The 24,064-nt window shown below is 43.2% G+C and overlaps 1 protein-coding gene across 1 annotated transcript in view; it reads left to right on the forward strand.

Annotated features, from left to right (window-relative positions):
• Positions 1 to 5,515: 5,515 nt before the first annotated feature.
• Positions 5,516 to 24,064, forward strand: part of LOC117418580 (broad substrate specificity ATP-binding cassette transporter ABCG2-like) — a 32,599-nt gene continuing 14,050 nt past the window's right edge. The window contains exons 1-4 of the mRNA XM_034031759.3: positions 5,516 to 5,753; positions 19,579 to 19,638; positions 20,383 to 20,500; positions 23,606 to 23,761. Of these exons, the coding sequence (XP_033887650.2) occupies positions 5,614 to 5,753; positions 19,579 to 19,638; positions 20,383 to 20,500; positions 23,606 to 23,761 (474 nt within the window). The 5' untranslated portion in view covers positions 5,516 to 5,613. The remainder of the gene's footprint in view (positions 5,754 to 19,578; positions 19,639 to 20,382; positions 20,501 to 23,605; positions 23,762 to 24,064) is intronic.

The raw sequence follows: 24,064 nt of genomic DNA on the forward strand, positions 1-24,064 counted from the left end.
TCTCTCTCATTCCTGACTCTCACTATCTAATTTTTCTTCGCATTTCTAAAACAGATCAGCTACGACGGGCAATTTGTTCAGCTGTGTAAACTCGACTCTCCTCTTTGCTCTTATTCCTCTTTATCCCACTATCTTTTCTGTCATAACCCCTCTAACCCATCCGATCCTCTCTTTATCTACTCTAACAATTCTATTATAACAATAAACTGATTTTCTACTCCTCTTTCCTCACTCATTTCTAAAGCTGGCCTCCCCCCTATTGTATTCCCCCCATTCAATCTGTATAGGTGCGGCAACATCAGCAGCTAAAGTTAAAATCAACCAGTCCTTAATTAAAGAAATGGGGCTTTGGTCTTCCTCTGCAGTGGAATCTTTCATTCGCTCTTCTCTCCCTGATATTATTTCTGCTCAACAAAGTATTGCTAGCATGCCCGGAGTGGGGGCCATCTCTCTGCCAAGACCACTGGAGGTTTCCTCCCACAGAAACACCTGGTAGCCGAGTGGTTAGATTAGTTTAAAAAAAAATCACCATGTAACAGGGCAAGATCTGTGCTGGCTCTCTGATGCATGCATGATCCTGCAGGAGGAGCTCGGGTGCCCTGAAGGGTTCGCCTGTCAATCATGGCAGTGACACAGAGAGACTGGGTGAGGGCTCTCTCTCTCTCTCTCTCTCTGAGAGGTCAGGAGGCGGGCCTTGAGGAGTGCTCTACCTATAAAAATAATGCTCTGCTATTCCTCAGGTCTGCCCCTTTTGGAAGCATAACAGTGGGAGCTCTGGTCGGAAACTGCGATCCAGACCCTACTAAAACACCGGCGTCTGGAGCGAAGAACAGAGACGGAAAGGCAAGACAGCCGTGAATAGAAGACCAGACGGTCTGAAGTAGTTGACGGGGAAACCCTGTGCAACCCCATAAAGTATAGCTGAGGAATAGCAGGGCGCAGGTTGAAGACCCAAGCCGAACAAGTAGTGACGGTGGGGGAACACTGCAAAAGCAGCAACTTTTATTTGTAGTTTTGTTACTGTGTTTTATTTTCCTTTTTGTTTTTGCCTTTTGTTTGTATTATTATTTTGACGCACCTGTGCGTGTGTGTGTGCATTTATTCTCTGATCCTCTTTTACCATTGATGGCATTTGAGTGAGCCAGCAGTGCTGTGTCCAGTGTTGTGTCCAGTGAATTTCACCACCCTCTCACACACCAACTGTCATTCTAACTAACAATTTTCTCTCAACTTTGCATTGGTGGCGCAGTTGCAGGGAGCCGGGGGTCCTCTTTTGGGGGCAAGCGAAGCTCACTTCCCAACATTAGAGGCCTACAACGTCATCTCGCAATCCAAGAGGAAGGTTCCCGCTGGCCAGAGGGGACCACCTGCCAAAAATTTAACTACATTTCGTTTTCCATTCTCCTGCTTAAAATCTATTCATTTGCACCTGTGCCAGTCTTCTCCATCGGAGAGCAAAGCTTGCTCCCATGTTCAAGCTAGTCATAGACTCAACTTATCAAAGGTGGCTCTTACAGCTGGGGGGGGGGGGGATTGATACAAAAATCCTACACTCATTGGTTTTTATATAAACCCTTTATTGTAACATGCGATGCAGCCAAGGTATTTGCCAGGAACAGACGGTTCGGTGCTTTTACTGATTTTTTTTTCCCTCTAACATTCTGGATCACCAGAAGAGAGTTTTTTGCTATTTTTGAAGCTTCAACCAAACGTATCTGCATCCATTTGCTCACCACTGCATAAACAGCACGATTCTATAAGCTTAAAATGTCTGTTTCGCTTCAACCTATCGCACAACATACATGTGAGTCCACACTTATGAAGACTAAATTTTGCAAACCAAGGCGTGCACAGTCTGTAACATGTGTACGACTGCGGGCGCCAATGGCCTGAACTATATATTTTTATTATACATTACTAACTACCTGAGATAAAAAAAAAGTGCTATTACAAGCTGCCACATGGCCCTCAGGGACAGCTCAAGGATTACTAGTCTGAAAAAAAACTCAGATAAATTAATTAAACACCCACCAAAAAGTATTGGGACATACTATATATATAGTGTAGCGTGCACGGGGGTAGGGGTCAGGGTTGGTAGGTGACTGTGGCAATGTGCCCCGCCCCTGTGTGCATTTGTGTGTTATATGTTGTATGTTGGGTGTGTTAAATGTTGGTGTATAGTCACTGGTACACGGGATATAAACGGGTCTGTGTAACACGAGTGTTTAAAATGTATATTTGTATTTAGGCACAAGGATGGCACAGCACTTCACGTGCAAGTAAAATGTAATATGTGAGCACGGGGAATTGCACTTTATTGATTCATGTGCCGTTGTACCGCGACTCCAATTGAATGATTGATTAGCAGTCGAGTCTCGGTACAACTTCATAAATAGATGCACGTTTCATTCAGTCGGGGTTGGGTGTTCAGTGAGTGGAGAACGGGATTGGAGACGGAGGTAATAATAATAATAATAATAATAATAATAGTTAAACGTATCTGCTCACCGTGTTTGTCTGTCTAGTCCGTTTTGTTTGTCTATTTGTTTTGGCTCGAGTGCTGTGTCCTGTGTTATTTCAAACCTTTTATTTTCTGTTCTGTTTATTAAATGCTGAGCGAAACCATTCGCTCAGCTCCACCAAACCACACATCTCTGTTGTTTTATTCCCTGCTCTGGTCTGACGCCACCCACTCCGGCCGTCTTTGTGACAGTGACGCAATCAAATATGAAAACATAAGCCTGATACCAGCTCCTGCAAGGGAGCCGGCTCTTTTATACAGCGGTATCGGTGCTATGCTTCAGTGAGGGAGGTCCTGGGTTTGTGTCCCACTTCCGCCTGTGAGAAACCCCTTGCCTGTGGGAACCGAGATTGTTATAATATGTTTATATACATTTAACATGCCTAAGGGAAAGTGTGTTCGAAAACAGTGGAGATACTTATAGGGTGTGTTGAGTCGATTTGGCTACCTTCACCCTCTGTTCCTCCATCACCTCCTGCCTCTATTCCCTATGCCCCCTCACCCCTCGACCTGCCCGCCTCTCCCTGCCCCTGCCCTGGCTCTCCTCCATGCTCTGCTTGGGTCGTACAGAACTGTGCTCTGCTGAAAAGAAATGGAAGAAAACCAATCACCCTGCTGCCTTGGATCTCTATCGCTCGCTTCTCACTTCCTTCTCTTCTATGCTCACCTCTGCCAAATGCTCCTACTCCCACTCTATCATTCAGTCTTCCACTAACAATCCCCGTAAACTTTTCTCTCTTCTCTTTCCTCTCTTCTCAACACCTCTCTAATCTCTGGCTCCTTCCCCTCTGCTTTCAAACAAGCCTGCATCATCCCCATCTTAAAAAACCCTCCCTTGATCCTCATCCCTCCAGAACTACCACCCTGTCTCTCTTCTCCCTTTCCTCTCTAAAACCATCGAGTGAGCAATACATCACCAGCTCTCTGCTTTCCTGTCAAAACATTCTCTGTTCGACTCCCTCCAATCCGGTGTTCGCCCAACACACTCCACTGAAACTGCTTCTTCTCTCCATCACTAACTCTCTACTCTCTGTCCATGCTGCCTCCCTCTCCTCTGTCCTAATTCTCCTCGACCTCTCTGCTGCCTTTGACACAGTCGACCATTCTATTCTCCTGTCTTCCCTCGCTGACCTGGGCCTCTCCGGCACTGCTCTTGCCTCGTTCTCCTCCTACTTCTCCGATTGCACGTACTGGGTATCCTGGCGTGGCTCACCCTCTGCCTCTTGATGTCTTTCTACAGCATCCCCCAAGGCCCTGTCATTTGCACTCTGAGCTGCTCAGGAGGAGCGGAACTGAACATGCCGTTTCAGTGAGCTGCTCTGAGCGGCTCACTTTTTTAACACTCCCTTAGGATTTGATGCCATGGTAACCACACTCATTTATTTATATTTAAATCTATTGATGTGTTTGTGATGCCATTTACTACATAGTTAATGATGTAACAATCTACTATTCCTTTCTGTTTAACCCTTCAGTCATCATTGTACTGAGTTCATGTATTCATTTATTTACCTTTATTCTTGTAGTTTTATTTTTGCTAAAACTGCAAATTATACATCATTCATGATATGTTCATTTTTTGTAACATGTTGAACTATTGCTTCATTGACTTTTTTATTCCTTATGTTTGCGAGGTGATTCTGAATATAATGCTGTACCTGTCTATCCTACAGATTTTAGGCAGAAATCTGCTTTACTTTTGCTTTTCAATGTAATATCTAACACACTTTTGTCTGCATAATAAAAAGGTAAAAAAAGCAACGAAGGTCAGGGTGTTTCAGGATGGAGGATGTGGTACAGCCGTCGCACAGTCTCAAACTTAGTAGCTCAGTCTGTAGCAGTAAGCGTTCCACAAAAGCTATAGTGGTGTATTTCTTTATTTTTATGCATAGTTAGTTACTTCATTGACAGAGAGATGTCACTTTCACTTTGCTGATATTTCCATGACTGCCCACTAGGTGGCACTCTTTCACACGGGAAACTTCCTCTTTAAATAGTTGTCACATGCAATGCTGTCATAAAATCATTACATAAAGTCATTATATAACGCTTTCTAAGGCAGCTGTTTGACATACGACTGAAGTCCAAGAATGAATATGTCTGTTACCAAGGCAACTCCCCATAGTAACCTTGAAACATGACAGCTTTATCACAGTGGTGATTTAGAGTTTGTGATGATCAGATTATATACAGTAGAGAAGTGAACGCTCACTTACAGTTCTGCTTTTTAATTAACTTTAATTTCACTTGGACTCAAATAGACACAGTTTCAATCTACCACCATGTTAGAAATGTACCTCCTGTAACACAGGAGATCCAAACCCTCAACAGCAAAATCAACTTGAGATAGTGTTGTGTGACTGAAAAATCAATATCATATTAGACCTTTAAGAAAAGTCTTCTATCAGAATGTTCCAGAAGTTGTGTCTGCTAGTGGAGCTTTCTGATTGGTGGGTCAGTAGCTTCTACAGTAAGGTATACTGAAGTTTTCAGCATATTTATATTTTCACCAGTGCAAAGTTTGCCTCCAATTGCTGACCAGGAGAAAAACATTGTAAAAAAAATGTTACAAAAGCCAGTTCACAAGCTTCAGAAATAATCTAACCCACAGTGTGTGTCATGTTTTATAATATTTTACAATGTTGCTTTAATTGTCTTGTTATATCAACCCTCCCATCTGGTTGGGAGGCTCAGTTTATGACCGTGGGGTCAATAGTTACCAAACAGGGCTCACCTTTGTTCTCATAATTAAAGTCCTTAATATAAGCCATCTTTCTAACTGGAGCCGTGACACACAGCAACTCATAACAAACTTCCTGCTACCCCCCCTCCCACCTGGACTTTTAATTGCTAGCAATCCGTTTCCTTGCATGCGTTGCTGTAGAAATGGAAAGAGCAGTTTTCCAGGAAGGCTTGTATGGTTTTCAGTAAAGAACAAGCTGGTTAGCAATCTGGTCAAGCTCGTACCTGTAGTGTTATTTTCTTCTTGCAGGTCATTGAGTCTTTTGGAGGTAGCTCTTTTTCCAGTTCCGAAGAGAGTGCATCTGTTGTGACTTGGTTCTCTGCAGTTGTTCTACTGGTGGGATACAGCCATGGAGGCAGAAGAGGCGACTATCCACTTTCAGATGCCCGGTCCGATGCTGACTTTTCAGAACGTCCGCTACTTTGTGAACTTGAAGAGAAAGTTCCTGCACAGGAAGGCAGAGGAGAAGGAGATACTGAAAGATGTCAGGTGAGAACTTCACTTTTCTTTTGAGTTTCTTCACTCAAACACACACAGGCTGTGCCCTAATTCAAACTCCCTACACAGTAATCACTACACACCACTCCCCTACACTTTCAAAGGGTATATATTGCTCATATTCAGATTCATTATGTAGAGGATATGTCATGAAAAACATGACATACAATATTTATGTCATGTCAACAGACAAGCTTTTGGATGACACCGCCCATGCCACTAATACCGTATGTCATGGATGACACGTCTTGTCTTAAAATATTTCAGATTTTTCGCATTTTGTAAGTCGAGTTTGCTTTAAATGATATGCAGAATGCTTAGCAATAGAATGTATTTGCACTGCAGAATGTCACAATGAAAAAGATCCAGTCACCAACCTTTGATGACATAACAAACAATCATGGAAATGTAGCCACATGAGTGGTATAAAAAAGATAGATGTATTGTATACCTATGTGCGAAGTATAAAAACCAACTGCTGTCTTGAAATGTTATCCTGTTTAAATCATCACATAAGCTTAATTACACTCAGGAAACTGATAAGAATGAATAATCTGACATAACCTGCCACAAGTGTAATCGAATCCAACTTCCACGACGTACATATGCTGCTTATACCTGCATATCTTATTTCATTTGGTTTATTAGAGGTTCTGATTCACTGTAATTCAGCAACATGCAAGGGTTCTCATACTGGCAGGCGTTCCAATGATTCAGGAAGAAGCCTCAGCCAAGGAACATGGAGCATGTGTCAGTAGTTACATCATTGCTATAAGTTAATACGTCGTGTAGTGTCTGTTATTGTAGAAGAGATCTCATTTGGGCGAGAGGACAGTGAAGCGAAGCTGAGGCGTTCTGGCTGCACAAAGTGTGTGAAATTACAATAAGAGACACCCTACACACGACGGATTAACTGGTTATAAATCACACACATGAACATTGTACTCAGGAATAGATTTATAACGATATTTTTATTTTTATTTTTATAAAACAACATTTTTATCCTCCCCTGCTCCAATCGTGAAATGGTTCAGTCCATAATCAACTGCCACAGTTGACAGATTTGTGATTTATAATATGTGTTTTAGTCACTGATATATATATATATATATATATATATATATATATATATATATATATATATATATATATATATATATATATAATAACATTAAAACACACCACCATGTCCACAGTGCTCGGGCTATCCAGAAATACTTTAGTGGTATTAACTGTTTTGTTTGAGCCCCATAGTGTGCCTCCCAGGAGACGTAGCAGAAGAGCTTGCCTCAGGACATGATTGAAATACAGTGGTTATTATTCTCAGCAGTGACCACTGGATACACCCTGTATGTACAGTATACACACTTAGGCTTTTTACATCTATATTATTAGAGATCCACCTGTCCAATTGTAGTGAAACGTGGTTAAGCATATACTATTGAGAGTATCAGAATCTGGGTGAGTCATCTGTGTGTCCGTCTGTGTGCATCTCACACTTGCATGCTTACATGGTCATTCAGGAATGGTATGCAGCTCATCTGCTTGTTTTCAAAGTGTTTAGTCTTTAATTAACTCCTATTTTTTTAAAAGAAAAGTTCCATGTAACCTGCTCCTCTAGTCACGGAGGTCGCTGTAACAGACTTACTATTACTGGTAGGGTTTAAAAGTCCCTAAACTTAGATTGTAGATAAAACGTTCTTCATTAACAGTGAGGCAATACCAACAGTGTCTGAGAAGCCAGTTAAGAGTCTTGGGAGATGGTACGACGGGGATCTAAAGGACACAGTTTGTGTGGGAGAAGTTAGACAACAAGCAGTGGAAGGGTTGAAGAGCATACACAGCAGCGCTTTACCGGGCAAACTAAAACTCTGGTGCTTTCAGTTTGGTCTACTGCCGAGGTTGCTGTGGCCACTGACTGTGTATGATGATTCTTTGACAACAGTAGAGAAGCTGGAAGCCTTAATCAGTTCATACATCAGGAAATGGTTGGGAGTTCCACACTGCCTCAGTAAAGTGGGACTTTATGGTAAAGGAATACTGCAGCTACCAGCATCCGCTCTAACCGAGGAGTTTAAGTGCGCCAAGGTCAGACTGGAAATGACATTAGTAGAGTCACGCGACAAATGCGTAAGGGAGGCAGCACCTGTGCTGAAAACTGGAAGAAAGTGGGTGGCAAAGAAAGCTGTGGAGGATGCAAAGGCTGCCCTTCGAATTGGTGATATCATGGGGCAAGTTCAGCATGGAAGAGGGGGTCTTGGTCTCAGTTCAGCTCCTCCTACATGGCACAAGGCAGCCCCAGCTCAACGGTGGAAGATGGTAGTCAACGAGGTGCAAAAGCAGGAGGATAGGATGAGGTGTATAAAGGCCATTTCCCAGGCCAAGCAGGGAGAATGGATGAGATGGGAGAGTGTGGAACAACGCAAGATTGGCTGGCAAACCTATGGTCAATGGAACAGAGCAGGATCAGTTTCCTCATCAGGTCAATATATGATGTTCTCCCATCACCACAGAACCTAAACCTCTGGGTAGGAGAGGATCCCTCATGTTCTTTGTGTTCATCAGCTGCAACATTAAGGCACATTTTGACAGGATGTAAGGTGGCTCTTAGCCAAGGACGGATTACTTGGCGCCATGACCAGGTCCTGCGATGTTTGGCCTTAGCATTGGAAGACAAGCGTAACATGACCAATAAGTTGCCACCTGTTCCATCAAAACATTACACACAAAAGACAACATTCCTCCGTCCAGGAGAGCAACCACCAAGAAAAGGTGTTAAAACCAATCCTTGCCCAGGACAACTGGAAGCTGCTAGAGACTGGAAAATGCTTATTTTTCCACCTGAGATTGCCACCACTAACCTTCGACCAGATATTGTCTTGTGGTCTGGATCAGCACGCCTTGTTCACCTGGTAGAGTTAACAGTGCCATGGGAGGATGCTGTAGATGAGGCGTATGAGAGGAAGAAACTGCGGTATGCACAACTAGCCACTGAAGCGGAACAGCAAGGATGGAGAGTCCGGGTTTACCCAGTGGAGGTGGGTTGTCGAGGCTTTGTGGCACACACTACAACCCGGTTTCTCAGAGACGTCGGATTCAGTGGCCAAGAGTTGCGTCGCACAGTGAAGAACTTATCTGAAGCAGCAGAGAGGAACAGCAACTGGCTGTGGTTGAGAAGGAAGGATTCTGGCTGGGGACCTCAAGCACAATAGAAAGAAAGAAACGCTGATGTACAGGTAAGTAAGCTGGGCTGAGTTGAGTGGGGGACGGAGGGAGGTGATTCTGGGACGCCAGAATCACCGTCGAGCCCTCTTGAGGTGTCGTGGGCTAGTCGACGAAACACCGAGGATGGAAGGTGCCCACTTGAAGACCCCAGAGATGTACCCTACTTAGCTCAATCCAGACGGTTGTCATGGTGATGCGTTGGGGAGACCGCACTGTGGTTGATCCCCGGAACCAGCATCGCAGCCGTTGTGTGTGCTGATGCGCTAGGGAGGCAAAATAAACTGATCCCTGAAGTCAGCATTACACTTCAGCCATCAACACCAGACAGAAGGATATCTACATCATCATATGGAAGGAAGCGCAAATGGATGGAGACACATATGGATCACATTAGTTTATTGTAAAGCTACGTCTTAGTTGGTGCTTATCTTGGCGAGAGCCGAGTTCAAATCAGTTTTAACATCTACTCTCGTGTAATGGAAATCATCCTGCGCCCTGCAAACATGTGTGTAAACAATCGTCACATTCTCAGTTTTCATTCAGGAAATCAAATATTTGGTTTTAGTAGTGGGCCTTTACAGGTAGTGGATTTGTGAAACACACTTCCCATTGGAATGTTCAATTTTGAGGGGTGAGTTTGTGCTTTTCAGCTGTATGTACAGTACATGCCGAACAGCATTTGGTACCCCTGTTTAATATGCCAGTTGGGTTTATCCTATTATTACGGTTCTTCATTTTTCGTGTTTATTTTTGAGGAGGGTCCAACATACTTTTTGATCCAACTCGGTTCTTCATTGAAACATCATTACAACTGTGATTACGACTCCTTTAACAGTAATTCGATTCTCCAGTATAGCATACAAGTTTTTAGTGAACACAGTTCCTTTCTAATATTACTGTCATTGGTAAACCTCAGTGAGCTAAGCATACTGTTGCACTGGCACTGTAGCACAAGTATTGCTTAGCACTAGAATTACCGGTGCGGCCTTTTTGACCGATCGCGGTTTTTAAATGCATTTTTCCCCACTGATTTGATAGCTAGGCATCTGTGCTTTTTTGATTGAGCTGCTGAACTTGAAAGCTTCGCGTTTATTTTGAATAGCTACAACAGGATACTTTTTCAGACAAGTGATTTATTTATCAACAACTGCAGAAATACTTACTGTCTAATGAAAACGAATAAACAAACAACACAACGTAGGACTGCACAGCAAGTCTTGCAGTACTTTCACGAGTTATTGGAAGACGAATCTGGACACGAAAATGCGCCAGACCAAGAGACAGTCATGAAACTTACTGCGATCACATTGAGGTTATGATGGTGACAGTGAAAGTGATAACCAAGTTGCAGAAATTTTGGGACAGAGACAAACACAGCCACAGCTTGTGGACGCAGAAGGGCTGCAAACCAAGAAAAAATGTAATTTTGCTGAGTACGCTTCATCCTTCCGTTGCCATCGGGGATGATGCAAAGAAGATCCCACAGACTGTACAGTTTTATAATTCCACAAAGTTTGGAGTTGATATAGTAGACCAGACACATGACAGTTGTGCCGTGTGCAATAAGGCAGCGTGTGGCAAGCACTGCACATGTCTGTGTTGATTGCACAAACTAGACTCCACAAGGTACTTTTTTTACATTCCACATTTTGAACAGTTATACGTTTCCATCTATTTATTTATTTATTTTTAATTTGGAATCGTCAATTATTATTTCTTATTTTCTCCCCAATTTGAAATGTCCAATTATTTTTATTTCAATCCCGCTTACCGCTGCCACCCCCGCGCTGACTCGGGAGGAACAAAGATGGACACACGTGTGCCGTCAGCCGTCCGCTTCTTTTCACTCTGTGGGCCTGCCATGCAGCCACCTCAGAGCTACAGCTGTGCCGTGTGCAATAAGGCAATGTGTGGCAAGCACTGCACATGTCTGTGCTGATGGCACACTCCATGCCACACACTGCCTTATTGCACACGGGCAGCAGTTTGAAGTAGTGGTTAGGGCTCTGGACTTGACCGGAGGGTCGTGGGTTCAATCCCAGGTGGGGGACACTGCTGCTGTACCCTTGAGCAATAATAAACAGGTCAGGGCCTTCCTAGGTTTGGCGGGCTATTATCGCCAATTTGTGCCCGAGTTCTTGGCGATAGCAGCCCCTCTCACTGATCTGACAAAGAAAGCAGCGCCAAATAAAGTGAGGTGGTCGGAAGCGACCAACAAGGCATTTTTAAAAATAATAGAGATCCTGTGTAATGATCCCGTGTTGAGAGTATCTGATTTCTCTAAACGTTTTATTGTACAGACAGATGCCTCAGAAGTAGGCGTGGGGGCGGTCCTCACCCCAAATATTCGAGGGTGAAGAACACCCAATAACGTACCTCAGTTGAAAGTTATTGCTGAGAGAATCTAGATACGCGGATGTAGAGCCGTAAAATGGGTGGTGGAATCACTAAAATACTATTTGTTGGGCCGAGAGTAACAGATCATTCTGGTCACAGATCATTCTCAATTAAAATGAATGAAGGAGAATAAGGAAAAGAACGCAAAAGTTCAGTTCAAGGCTACCAGCAGAGGGCGCTTTTGTACCCTGGAAGAAAGAACAGGGTGATAAAGCACTGAACGAAAGCTTACAAAACGTGGAACCCAAGCATACCAGCATACTTGCCGGATTCTGAGGAGGCTGTGTGGTCCAGTGGTTAAAGAAAAGGGCTTGTAACCAGGAGGTCCCCAGTTCAAATCCCACCTCAGCCACTGACTCATTGTGTGATCCTGAGCAAGTCACTTAACCTCCTTGTGCTCCGTCTTTCGGTTGAGACGTAGTTGTAAGTGACTCTGCAGCTGATGCATAGTTCACACACCCTAGTCTGTAAGTCGCCTTGGATAAAGGTGTCTGCTAAGTAAACAAATAATAATAATAATTCTACAGGGACCTGTCTTCTACCTTGTAGGAGAATATACTTACCAACCAACGGGAGTTTCCAGTTCAAACCTGCAAAGGAATACAACTACAGTTACTGAACCTGTTCCAAAGGGATTACAACTGAACCTGCAATACTGGTACTCACCTGGAGGGTACCGTGACCAGTAGAACCTCTTCTGGGCCCCCTGCAGCCAGTTACCACTGCAGCCCAAATACTGCACTATTCTTCACTGCAGTAAATTTACCACACTTTACCACAGGGTCTGTATTGTGCATTCAAACTGCCTGTTTTTACCTGTGCAGAGATTAGCTCCCGCAGGGCTAGATAGGGAAAAGAAGAAAAGTTTAGAGAGCCCAGTGGGGCAGGTTTTCTTTTATTCTTTTCATTTTTGTTTCATTAAAAATGTATTCTTGTTACGTTCAATAAAACTTACCAGTTTATTGTACTGCTGTCGTTCTGTGTGCGCTCTCAAGCTAAAGGGGATTCATTTCCAATGCAACTAAGAGCCAATAATCATCTCGGCTGATAAACTGACATTTTGTGCAGCCTGTCAAATGCTGCGTTGGTGGTAACGGGATACAGTTCAGTTACAAAACACCAACGTGACCAAATTAACAGTCAGTCTTATACAAATGCACACAAAAAAAGCAACACCAAGTGCAACGCCTAATTGATAGCTGTCATCAGTCGACAATTCATACCTTTTTTAGAGAATGACACAAACTATATCATTCCAGTTAATGATACAAAACGTATTTGTCCTGTAGTAAACTATATGTATTTGTTTAAATGTAAAGAGCGACTAAACATACAGTATTAAAACACTGCTCTTTATTTCACCGTTAGTTTTCTTTCTTTTTCTCTCACACTCGTAGTGTGCTGTCATAGGCAAACGTGAAACCCGCTTTATATCATGACCCGCTTTATATCACGAATTATGTCTGCATGGCAATCATATAATGATATAAAGTAGGTTCATCTGTGTGTGTGTATATGTGTGTGTATGTGTGTGTGTGTGTATATATATATATCTATATACATATATATAGTGACAGATTAGGGTGAGGAAGAAGAAAAAATGTAGTCAAGGAGGGGCCAAAAGACTACATCCCCCAGAATGCAATGGGTGGGAGCCAGGATGGGATTCACCTGGCACCAAATTATAATGAATATCACTTGCCTGTGATTAGCAGGCAGGTATATTAAGGAACCAAAATGTTTGTGCAGGGCAGTCTCCAGTCTGTATGCAGGGAGGCTGTCACAGTGAAGAAACCTGTGTGGTTTAAATAAGATAGTTTTGAAACTGGTAAAGAGCTTAGCTGTCCAGTTTGTATAGTTTAGGTTCCTGAAAAGTATAGTTAGCGCTCCTGTGTGGATGCTTTTTGTTTGTTTTGTTTTATTTTATTATGGTAAGTAATAAAAACTGAGCAGACGCGCTAAAATAATAAATCTTGTGTCTGGGTCTGTGGCTTTAAGAGCGAAAATGAACCTGAGCTGTAAGGCTCCATTACATATGGTGGCAGCGGTGTTAAGCCCTACGGACCCAGCACAGATTTTAAAAGGTAAATAAAAATAATGGCGTGGGAAGACCTTATAAGAATGCTGGAGCAGTCAACTGTTGCACAGCAGGAAGCAAACCACCTACAGAAAGAGAGCAATACTCTTTTATTGAGATTTTACCATTTTTTTCCATTTACACCCATTCATTTCATTCATTTTACATTTCTTTTAAAGATGACATTCATGCATACAGACATACATTTTGTTTTAAAAGCATTTAAAATACATTTAAAAACACCAAGACAATCGTGCTTTGTAGATGGTTAAAACAGACACAGATTAAAATCAACATGAAAAAAACCTGTGCTGCTTTAAAAGTGACTGGAAAAAAAGAACCATCTATAAAAAAAACAGTGCTTGTGAGGGCCGAGGAGTGCTCTCTAAAAAAGTTCAAAAGTGAACATAAAACAGAACAATAAAACTATAGAACTAAAACAGGGACAGGGGAAAAGGGACAGTGTATAAAACAGTGAGTTAAAATTCTAAAATTTTAAAACACTTAAAATGTAACTTTTAATAGTTAACATTAAAAATCTTTTAGATACATAAGCAAAACAAAACAAAATCAAATAAACCATTCAAAATAAATCAAATAAAAATCCATAAAACTGAAACAAAAAGACTACATAAAACCAGGGCACCGTTCAAAAACGGTCATGCCAGCTAAAAAGGGCGGAATGCTGGCATGACAAAATAAATAAAAGGCTTAGCGGTGCCCCGTAGTCCCGCTCCTAGGAGCTAGCGGTTCCAGTTTTTTCCTTCATTCCATCTTCACGTCCTGAAGTCCGGCAATCCTCCACTCCGCGCAGGCCTTGTCCTTCCTGAGGGTCCAGATGTCCAGAATTACAAAGTCCTTAATAAGAGTTTGTGCCCTTCTGGTCGTGGTGATAGTGTCTAGCTCCTGCTTGTGATAGACACAGATGTTACGGCCCTCCCACAGGATCTGCTTGACAACATTGATGACACGCCAAACGCACTTAGCTGTGCTGGTAGCAATTCCTCCCGCAGGCCCATAGAGCACAGTCTCAGCGGTCATCTTGGCCATGTCAGCAAACCTGTTTAGGAAGACAGAGACAGAGAGCCAGACACTGCCAGCCACATCACACTCCCAGAAGATATGGGCTGGTGTTTCTCTCTTGCGGCACTTTGCATAGGGGCATGTTTCTACTTGGGCTAGTCCCCTCCTGAACGTGAACGCTCGAGTGGGGAGTGAACTGTGGACGGTGTTCCATGCTATATCCTTCTGGACATTACTGAGGCAGCTGTGAGACACATTCTCCCAGATTTTTTGGCTTTAGGTGAGGGAGAAAGTAGCTACTTTTTCAATTTCCTGGGAACCGGCAAGATATTTAGTTACAGCCTTGTATTCCCAGGAGGCCAATTTTGCTTTATCTAAGCCCAATTTATATATAGTGTCCCTTAAGGTTCTATAATACAATGGGGGGTCCCAGGAGTACGGCACGGTGTTATCAATAGTGCAGAGGCCCAAGGCCCTGAGACAGGTGGCAAAATAGAAACGATTCATGTAACATACCTTCCTGTCCAGGGCCTGGATGTTCTTGATAGTTTGCGTGAGCCCCTGCACTCGGGTGAGCTGCACCATGTCCGGGACCCCCTTACCTCCCTTCTTGTCGGCTTTACTCAAGGTGGCTCGCTTTACCCTCTCTATCTTGCTGCCCCAGATAAAGCGGTGGATAATGCAGTCCACCACTTTTTTGGTGGTCCTGTCTGGGGGAAAGATTTTTCCTACATAAGAGAGGATGGGGAACAGTATAGACTTGGTTATTAATACTCTACCCGTCATTGTTAAGGATCTTGTGCTCCATCCGCCAATCTTTTTACGGACCTGGTTAATGGCCGCCGTCCAGCTCTGGGCCCCCGAGCTATTGTTCTCGAAAATGAGGCCCAGAATCTTGATTTTGTCCTTTTTGACAGGGTACATGTCCGACAGTTCCCTATCTACCTGCCAATTTTTAGACACGTAGACTTCGCTCTTGGACTTATTAATCACTGCCCCGGTCGCCATGCAGTACTTCTCAAGGATATTACTAATCCGAGGTACCGACGATGTGTTGGTGCAAATGAGTGACACATCGTCCACATATGCTGTTGTTTTGACCTGGACCCCGTTGGATCCAGGCAGCTGGAAACCAGTTATATTGGTATCCCTACGAATTGCCTGCAGGAGGGGTTCAATGCACACGACATATAGCAGTGGGGATAGTGGGCAACCCTGTCTGACCCCTGACTGGATAGATATTTTACCAGTTAGGTGTCTGTTCACCAAGACTCGGGTACTAATGTTTGTATAGATAGTTTTAACCCACTCCCTAAGTCCAGGAGCGAATTTCATCTGGTCCATCACTTTGTACATATATTCATGGCTTACCCTATCGAACGCCTTCTCCTGGTCAAGGTTGAACAGGCAGAGGGGATGGTTCCGTTCTCTAGAATAAGCCAGAATGTCCCTTGTTACCATTAAAATATCGGTGATGGACCTCCCTGGGACACCACAAGCCTGGTCGGGGCCAATGACCAAAGGGAGGTGTACTTGTAGCCGGAGCATCAGAGCTTTGGCTAGTATCTTGTAATCCACACAAAGGAGGCTGATTGGGCGCCAATTCCGTAGATCTTTAACTTCCCCTTTCTTATGAAGGAGAGTAATTACACTCTCCCGCATAGAAGGGACCAACCGCTTCTCCCTGTAGACCGCTCTGTAGACCTCCGCTAAATGGACTTTTAGCGTGTCCCAAAAAAGATGGTAATACTCACCCGGGATGCCATCTGGACCTGGCGTCTTACCGGTGTTCATGGTCTTAACCGCCTGGGTGAGCTCCTCCAGCGTGAGTTCTGGGTCCTTCTCCTCCTCTTCCTCCTCGTCCCGCACTGAGTCAGGCTCCAACTGGCTCAGGAACCACTCTATCAGGGTGTCATCTGTAGCTTTGATGTTATATAGGTCCCTATAGAAGTTCTCTACCACTTTTTTCACTCCCTCACTATCCTCTACTATCCTCCCACTGCTGTCGAGCATGGAGGACATCAAGTGCCGCTTCTCCCTCGTTTTCTGGAAGAAGAAGCGGGTACACTTTTCGTCTTCCTCCATTTTTTGCACTTTTGCATTGTGCATGACCTTTCGTTGTTCCTCCCTACAAAGCACTGAAAGATCTAGCTTGGTCTGGGCTATCTCGTCGCTTACAGGGAACCCCCGAAGCTGAAGCAGGCTCAGATGCTGGAGGGCAGCATTCAGGTGTTTATATTTGGCCCTCCTTTCTTTTGCTTTCCTCTTGCCTGCTGCTATGAAATAACCCTTAGTTCTCATTTTGACCATCTCCCATCACTCTATAGCGGAGTTGAATAGGTCACGCAAAGTGGTCCACTCAACAAGCCTGCTCTTATTGGCTGCAGCTATGGAGGGGTCGTCGAGTAAGGAGGTGTTTAATTTCCAGACCCCTGACCCCATCTGGGAGGTCTGAGGGACCAGCAATGTTACCTGCAGGAGCCTATGGTCAGAGAAGAAGACGGCCTGGGTGTCTACTGCCGTCTTCGTAAGGGAGCTGGTATGCAGGACGAGATCTATATGGGAGAAGGAGGTCCCAGATGAGCTCACCCAGGTGAAGGGAGGCACCAGGTCCTTACCTGCATCACACAGGGAGAAGTCAGATATTACGGAGGACAAAACTCTACTAGAGCGGTCGTTGCGTGGCCTGCTCCGGTCTACGTCCCTTAGAGCACAATTGAAGTCGCCTGACACGATGATGGGTACGTTCCCCAGCAGGAGTGGACGCAGCTGTGGAAAAAATTGAACTCTTTCGTTTTGGTTAGTGGGTGCGTAGACATTGACCAGTCTGAGGGGAGTGTTGTTGTATGTCACATCCACGCTCAGAATTCTACCAGGTTCTACCTCCCTGCTGCTGCGGGAGGTAATAAATGGGTTTTTAAACAGGATACCTACTCCGTCGGCTCTGGCTATGTTGGAGCCCGACCAGAAGGAGTCCCCCAGGGTCCAACTCAGAAAGAGAGCAATAGGCGATTGCAGGAAGAGTGGCAGCTGTCAGAGTTACCTGAGCCTGAACCAGAGGTGTCGGAGCTGCAGCAGGTGCTGGCGAGAATGGTGTGGCCAGCACCGAAGCGAGAGGTGCAGCTGACGGGGCGAGAGGTGCAGTCGACGGCTACAGAGAAGGGGGAGGAGCCCACATCCACCACAGCCCCGACCACCACCCCTGTGATCCAGTCTGGTGCTGCTGTGTATGGTCCCTTGCCCTTTGCTCCTGGACACCCTGCCAGTCTGCATGGACCTCCCTGTGCTAGACCTGGAGCCCAGGAGTATACACCATCGGCCACAGTTCTTCCGCTCATTCGCTACTCCGCTGTCCCTGATCAGCAAGACGTTGCTGGGCTGCTGCCAGACGTTGCTGGTGCTCCCTCTGTTCGTTGCTTCACTCCCCCTGGGTGATCGGACATCACTGCACTGGTCCCCAGGTGAAGACCTCTGCCCACTGCTGCATCCTCCTGTTCCCCGGCCATAGCTCCAGTCTCCCCTGTCAACCCGGTGGGGTCCCTCGTCGCCGGTTCACAGTCCCTACCTGGCCGCGCCGGAAGAGGAAACGACCCTCCCACCTTGGAAGGGCTGGTGTGCTACACACAAGGGGGAGGATGTCTGACAGACTAGGGGGAGGAAGAAGAAAAGATGTAGTCAAAGAGGGGCCAAAAGACTACATCCCCCAGAATGGCACGGCAAATGGTTTACTATATAGCATAAAGAAAAATATCTGTGTTCATACGTATATCTATACACAAACAGAGATTGTTTAAACTACAATATAGCAGAGTTTAAACGTTCATAAAAATGTACCAAAATGCACATCCTTGGAGTTTATTAGCATTTGTGCTAACAATTGTTAGTATCTGATGGATGGGATGCAAAATTTTGGGTATGTACGTTTCAGGAACGCATGAACAGAAAAGCTAGCGCAACCTCTGTGTGTGTATATGAGCAAGGTAATGATCTTAATAAGCAAACCATCTCACAAATGTAGTGGGGCCTCGAAATCTAATCCAGGGATCACAGACAAACAGGCCCATGTAACTCCATTCAATGCTAAATCACTTCATGTCTTGTACATACAGTACACACTATTGGCAGATATTTAAGATATTGATTAAATTATATGGCTCAAAATAATATCATGCTAATAACTGGGGATTTACAGGATATTTCAGAGATAAGATTTGGATATATAATGGATATAGCCATCCCTGTTAAAAATATTTTAAGAAAAGTAAACTTATTTGGGAGCCAAATTGTCTTACCATTCATTTAATAAATTAAAATAAATGAAATCTTTTCTTAGTGGCTAATGGTTTATAATACTGACATCCGCATAAAACACATACTTACCTTTCGACTACAGAGCTTGCTCTCTAGTTTAATGGTTTGAACCCTGAGGTTAACGGTTTGTGTCCAGATCTGCCTCTTCAGTTTAATGGACTGAAATGCCAGTTCACTAAAATGACGCCCTATAAGAAAGAACCCTGCCCCTTGTGGTTGAATCGGGTAATTCAGTATCTGTGTTATGTGCATTAAAACTATACCGTGTTTGTTGGCTTGCAAAACTAGTGATTCTCTAAAGTTGTTCCTGTTCCTGGGGCACAGCGAGAGGTTGTGGTAGTGAACCCCACCTTGAAGCTCCCTGAGCCACGGGGTGAGAATGCAATGGGTCTCCTGGGTAAGATGTTTGAATGCAATGGGTCTCCTGGGTAAGACGTTTGATTCAGCGGGTGAGAATGCAATGGGTCTCCTGGGTAAGACGTTTGAATGCAATGGGTCTCCTGGGTAAGACGTTTGATTCAGTGGGGTGAGAATGCAATGGGTCTCCTGGGTAAGACGTTTGATTCAGCGGGTGAGAATGCAATGGGTCTCCTGGGTAAGACGTTTGAATGCAATGGGTCTCCTGGGTAAGATGTATGATTCAGTGGGTGAGAATGCAATGGGTCTCCTGGGTAAGACCATGACGTTACCAGTTTACACCCATCCCTTGCCTCTCCATTCAATTCAATGGGCTGAGATTCATTACAAGTCTATTCATTGAAATTGTTTTCTTTGTTTTTAAAGTGGGATCATGAAGCCTGGAATGAACGCTATCCTGGGGCCCACGGGAAGTGGCAAAACATCGTAAGTAAGACTGGAGAAGTACAGTCTAAGGAAAAATAATTGGAGAACAAAACTCATTTATTTTGTGTACATGATGTAACAATTTCTAACGTGCTATTTTCAGAAAACAAGAATGTTAGTAGAACTGAAAGCTGAATTTCTATAAGCCTTCCATAATTTTTTTTTTGTGCATGTTAGCGCACTAATTGAAAATTAATTTTAAATATACATGCATAGTTCCGAGGACACGCCTGTCCTATTCACTCAAATTATTTAAAAACATTACCAGCCTGTTTTGATGGTTTACAGTAAATACAATTGTGTATTCCTGTAAACTAAAAAGGTGACACAATCCCTTTTCTTATTGAATGTTAAACAATATTGTGTCAGGTAAAACTACAAGAAACTAATTCTAGATGTGTTTTTGAATGAAAATCAATGTTTTCTAAGCATGTTTCTTTTAAATTTGAAACATGTGTAGCAAATGAAAGTGTGCAATATTGTAATGAGGGGACAGGATATCAGGGATAAGAAACCATGTTTAACCAATCAGCTTGCATGTTTTCCACCTATTGATTTAGAACATTGTTTAACCCTTTATATTTTGGACACACCTGCAGGTGTACTTGGTGCCATTTTTAATGTGATTGATTGCTTATGATATTTTGTAATCCATGCTTAGAACACTGGTGGGTCACGGATAAATGGGTTTAAAATGTGTGTTCTCTCTCTAGCCGTGCTCCTGACGTTGTATTTGTTTGTCAGGCTTCTGGATGTTATAGCAGGTCGCAAGGATCCAAAGGGACTGAGGTCTGGACAGGTTCTGGTCGACAGTGAGATTGTGAATGCTGATATGCGCATGCGATCTGCGTATGTAGTGCAGGTACGGTGTTCTGCCTACCCAGGTCTGTATCTGTAAAGTAAATCATGGGAAATAGATTACGAAAGCATATCCCAGGAAAGAATGGAGAGCCTTGATGTAAGGGAGCATCCCCCCTGGTCCACTTGAGCTGCCGTGACCATACAGTTTGATATGGATCACCCCCTTTGAGTGGTGTCAATTATTACAGAGAACACGGGTCACGTTATTATATTAAAATGTCAGTATCCGCCTCTGTTATCCAGTAATAACTGTACATAATTTGTTTGATTTGAGTCTTGCGTTAAGGTTTAAAAATAAAAACAGTGAAAGCATGCAAAAATGACTCGGTAGAGCAACTTTGCTATGCTTGGAAATGCTTCAGATTTTCATTCTGGTTGTAAATTCTGGAATTGCATTCTGGCGATACAACCGCTGTGCTAAGGTGCATTGAACTGTACCTAGTCAGCATTGCACAATGGATGAGCAAGACATTAGACTAGTTGACAGTTCAGCCACTTATATGTCTTTATGTGAATGTTCTGTATGGATAATATAACTTTAGTGCAGCTTAATGAGAGGATATTTTGGCATGTTACTAAGACCTTTGATTCCCCAAAGACACACAAGTTTATAGCAGTGGAGGCGCTTTAGAGGCAAAGGAGGCAGAGCCTCCTCAACTTTTCAAAAGAAAAAAAAACATTTTATAGCATTATAATATAATAATGTTCAATAAAATAAAATAGAATTATTGGCTAAAATGTAAGATTTTTTTTTTTAACCTAAACCCTAGATTCAACATTCCTAAATGAACAGCAATTCTGGCTGCTGAGAGACACGCACTTACAGTACTTTTTTTTTTTTTTTTTACAAAGGGAGGCAAGCCTCCCTTCTCCCATTAAACACAGTGTTAGCAGTGGCAGATCATGTGATCTGAGCACAGGTTTTAATTGGAGGAGACCGGAGTTTCTTTTTTTACCAGAGGAGGCTTTGCCTCAGATGACTAACTCCTGTCTGTCTGAAACACTAGTAGATCGGGTGATCTGAGCACGGGTTTTAATTGGAGGAGCGATCCACATCCTCCCGCCCACTTCTAAAGCGTTGCTGTAAGCAGTTGTATGTGCTGTTAATGTAGGAGTGAGGACTGGAATTGCTTCATTTTGCATCGCATCAGTGGTAAGAAACACACTATATGTTGTTATTGTTTTATTTTGGTGCTTGTCTTGTGAAGGGGTCAGATGTGAAACGCAGGATCGGCTGATTAAAACTCCATTTGTCATGCTAGATTATACTGAAAGAATCAAGATAAAATGTGAAGGGAAGCTGTAAGTTAACCAAAAATTGAAATTGCTAATAAGAACAGTTCATTTTATTTGTCAGTAGAGCATTACGTTTGACTTGACATATTTGAAGGGAAAATGTGACACTTTGGGTGCGTTGGTAAACTCAATCTCAGAGTGTCAGAGCGCACTCTGACTGTTTGTGAACTGGAGTGCTCTGTGGTGTTGTTCGAAAACTCAGAGGAGATTAATTTCGGAGCGCTTGGAGCACACTCTAGCCACTCAAGTTCAGAGTGGAGGTGCGTGCAATTAGGAGAATGTTTGCAATGAACTGTGTCAGCTTTGAACAAGGCTAGTTGAACGGCTTACTGAACATTTCAGATATGGTGCTTAGATCAAGTCCTGATTTAGCTGCACTAATGACTTCATCACTTATTTTAGACACATTTTTGGATGATAGCGACCTTGGTTGCGTTCGGTTGGTCGAAATGGTGAACTGTGCATTTATAAATGCTCTGCCTGAGATTGTGGCAGCAGCTATAAAAAACTGTGATGAAGTCTCTGATGGAGGAGCGGTGCGCATTGATGGATACGTTGATTAATAATTTGTTTTGTTGGAGTGGAAAACAAAAAAAATAAATGTTAATGTTTTTTTTACGACCCTTTTTTAATGTTAACAATACTATTTTTTTAAAATAATTAAATAAAAAAACACTCTTAGTGTACTCCAATGCACACAAACCCAAACCGAATGGAAAAAATAGAAGCCTGTAGATTACGGTTTTGTGTTGTTTGCTGCGCCTGCGGTGTACATAAGTTCAATTAAATCAACCGAATTACATTTTTTAATATGGTAAAAACTGAAATCAGAAAATAATAAAACAGATTTCATAGTGCCCTAACTGTTAGTTATGAACCTGTTTTTACTTACTGTTAATGTGTGATGTTAAAGCTGAAAATCACGTTAAAATCCCTATTTCTATAATGTTAATAATACTGAAAAAACAAAAGTTTAAATGTTCAATATCATTGCAAATGTTATCCCTTTACAAGATATTACTGATGACCTTAGAATGCTATGGGTAAGGCAAAAAAGCAAACAAAAAAAAACATAGATATTGCACGTTCTGTGAAAAAGTGTTAAACAAATTACAAATCCCACCCCCTCTCCACCTACTTGTGCCTCCTTTGACAAAGAGGCCACTGGTTTACAGCATGGTTGATTACAGCAGCTATTGAATTGCCCCTATTTAGATGGATCTATTAAGATGTATAGTTTATTGCATTACCTTTGGTTTTATTTTATTTAAAAAAAAGATAGTGTCAGAGTGTCCTTGAAACATCAAGGTAAGCAATTGATTCCAACCACCCTCATCTCACAGGTGGGATATACAACACTGTGCACACAAACAAAGAGGATAAGCTGTGCAGGACAGCAACAATAATCAGGAGCAATGCACTACAAACAGACCTTTAGGATTCTAGTTTTAGAGAGACTGCAGATTTAACACCATCAGGAAAAGTTGCATTCCACATGTCTTTCTAACAATGAGAAAAACACAGAGAAACCAAAACTATGTTTCCAACTCGACGGTGAACCAGTCTGTGAAACTCAGTATTCTAATATCCAACTGTGAAGCCCTGCTGCCAATCCCTTATTGCTGTGGTATATCATGCTAAAAGCATAGTAAAGTATAGTGAAATCATGGTAAAGCACAGGCCCCCAATGTAAATCAAACTACATTTGTGTCAGTCCCAGCAACATGACAGAACAAGGCCTTGGTGTCGTTCAGGTTCTCTCAATCTCTTCTGTTTGAGTGCATTGAAGTTCTGGGTGTTTTTCAAACAGGACGACATCTTGATGGGGACGCTCACTGTCAGGGAGAACCTCGAGTTCTCTGCGAATCTGCGACTGTCGCGGATAGAGTTCAGTGCGGAGGACAAGAAGCTGAAGGTCAATGCAGTAATCAGAGAGCTGAGCTTACAGGACTGTGCAGACACCAAGGTAACAGAGAGGGCAGGCTCTACTCCTGCATGTCATACAGTGTATGAATGAGTCTGACAGACAGCACTGCATGAAACCAGTGAGCTAGGTTAGGCAGGTTCATTGTGGAAACTGAACTCATTTAGCCTTGAACAAATAAGAATTAGGAGAGTTTTATTGAAGTCTTTAAAATCTTAAAACAAATTGACAAAGTTAGCCCTAACCAACCCTTTTAAGTGCAGCGCAGAAACCAGGACCAGAGGTAATAGTTCAAAATGAAGTGGAGATAGGCTTAGGACTTAGGACAGAGGGTAGGAGGCAGTT

This window comes from Acipenser ruthenus, chromosome 13, assembly GCF_902713425.1.
Source record: "Acipenser ruthenus chromosome 13, fAciRut3.2 maternal haplotype, whole genome shotgun sequence".
Taxonomy (NCBI): domain Eukaryota; kingdom Metazoa; phylum Chordata; class Actinopteri; order Acipenseriformes; family Acipenseridae; genus Acipenser; species Acipenser ruthenus.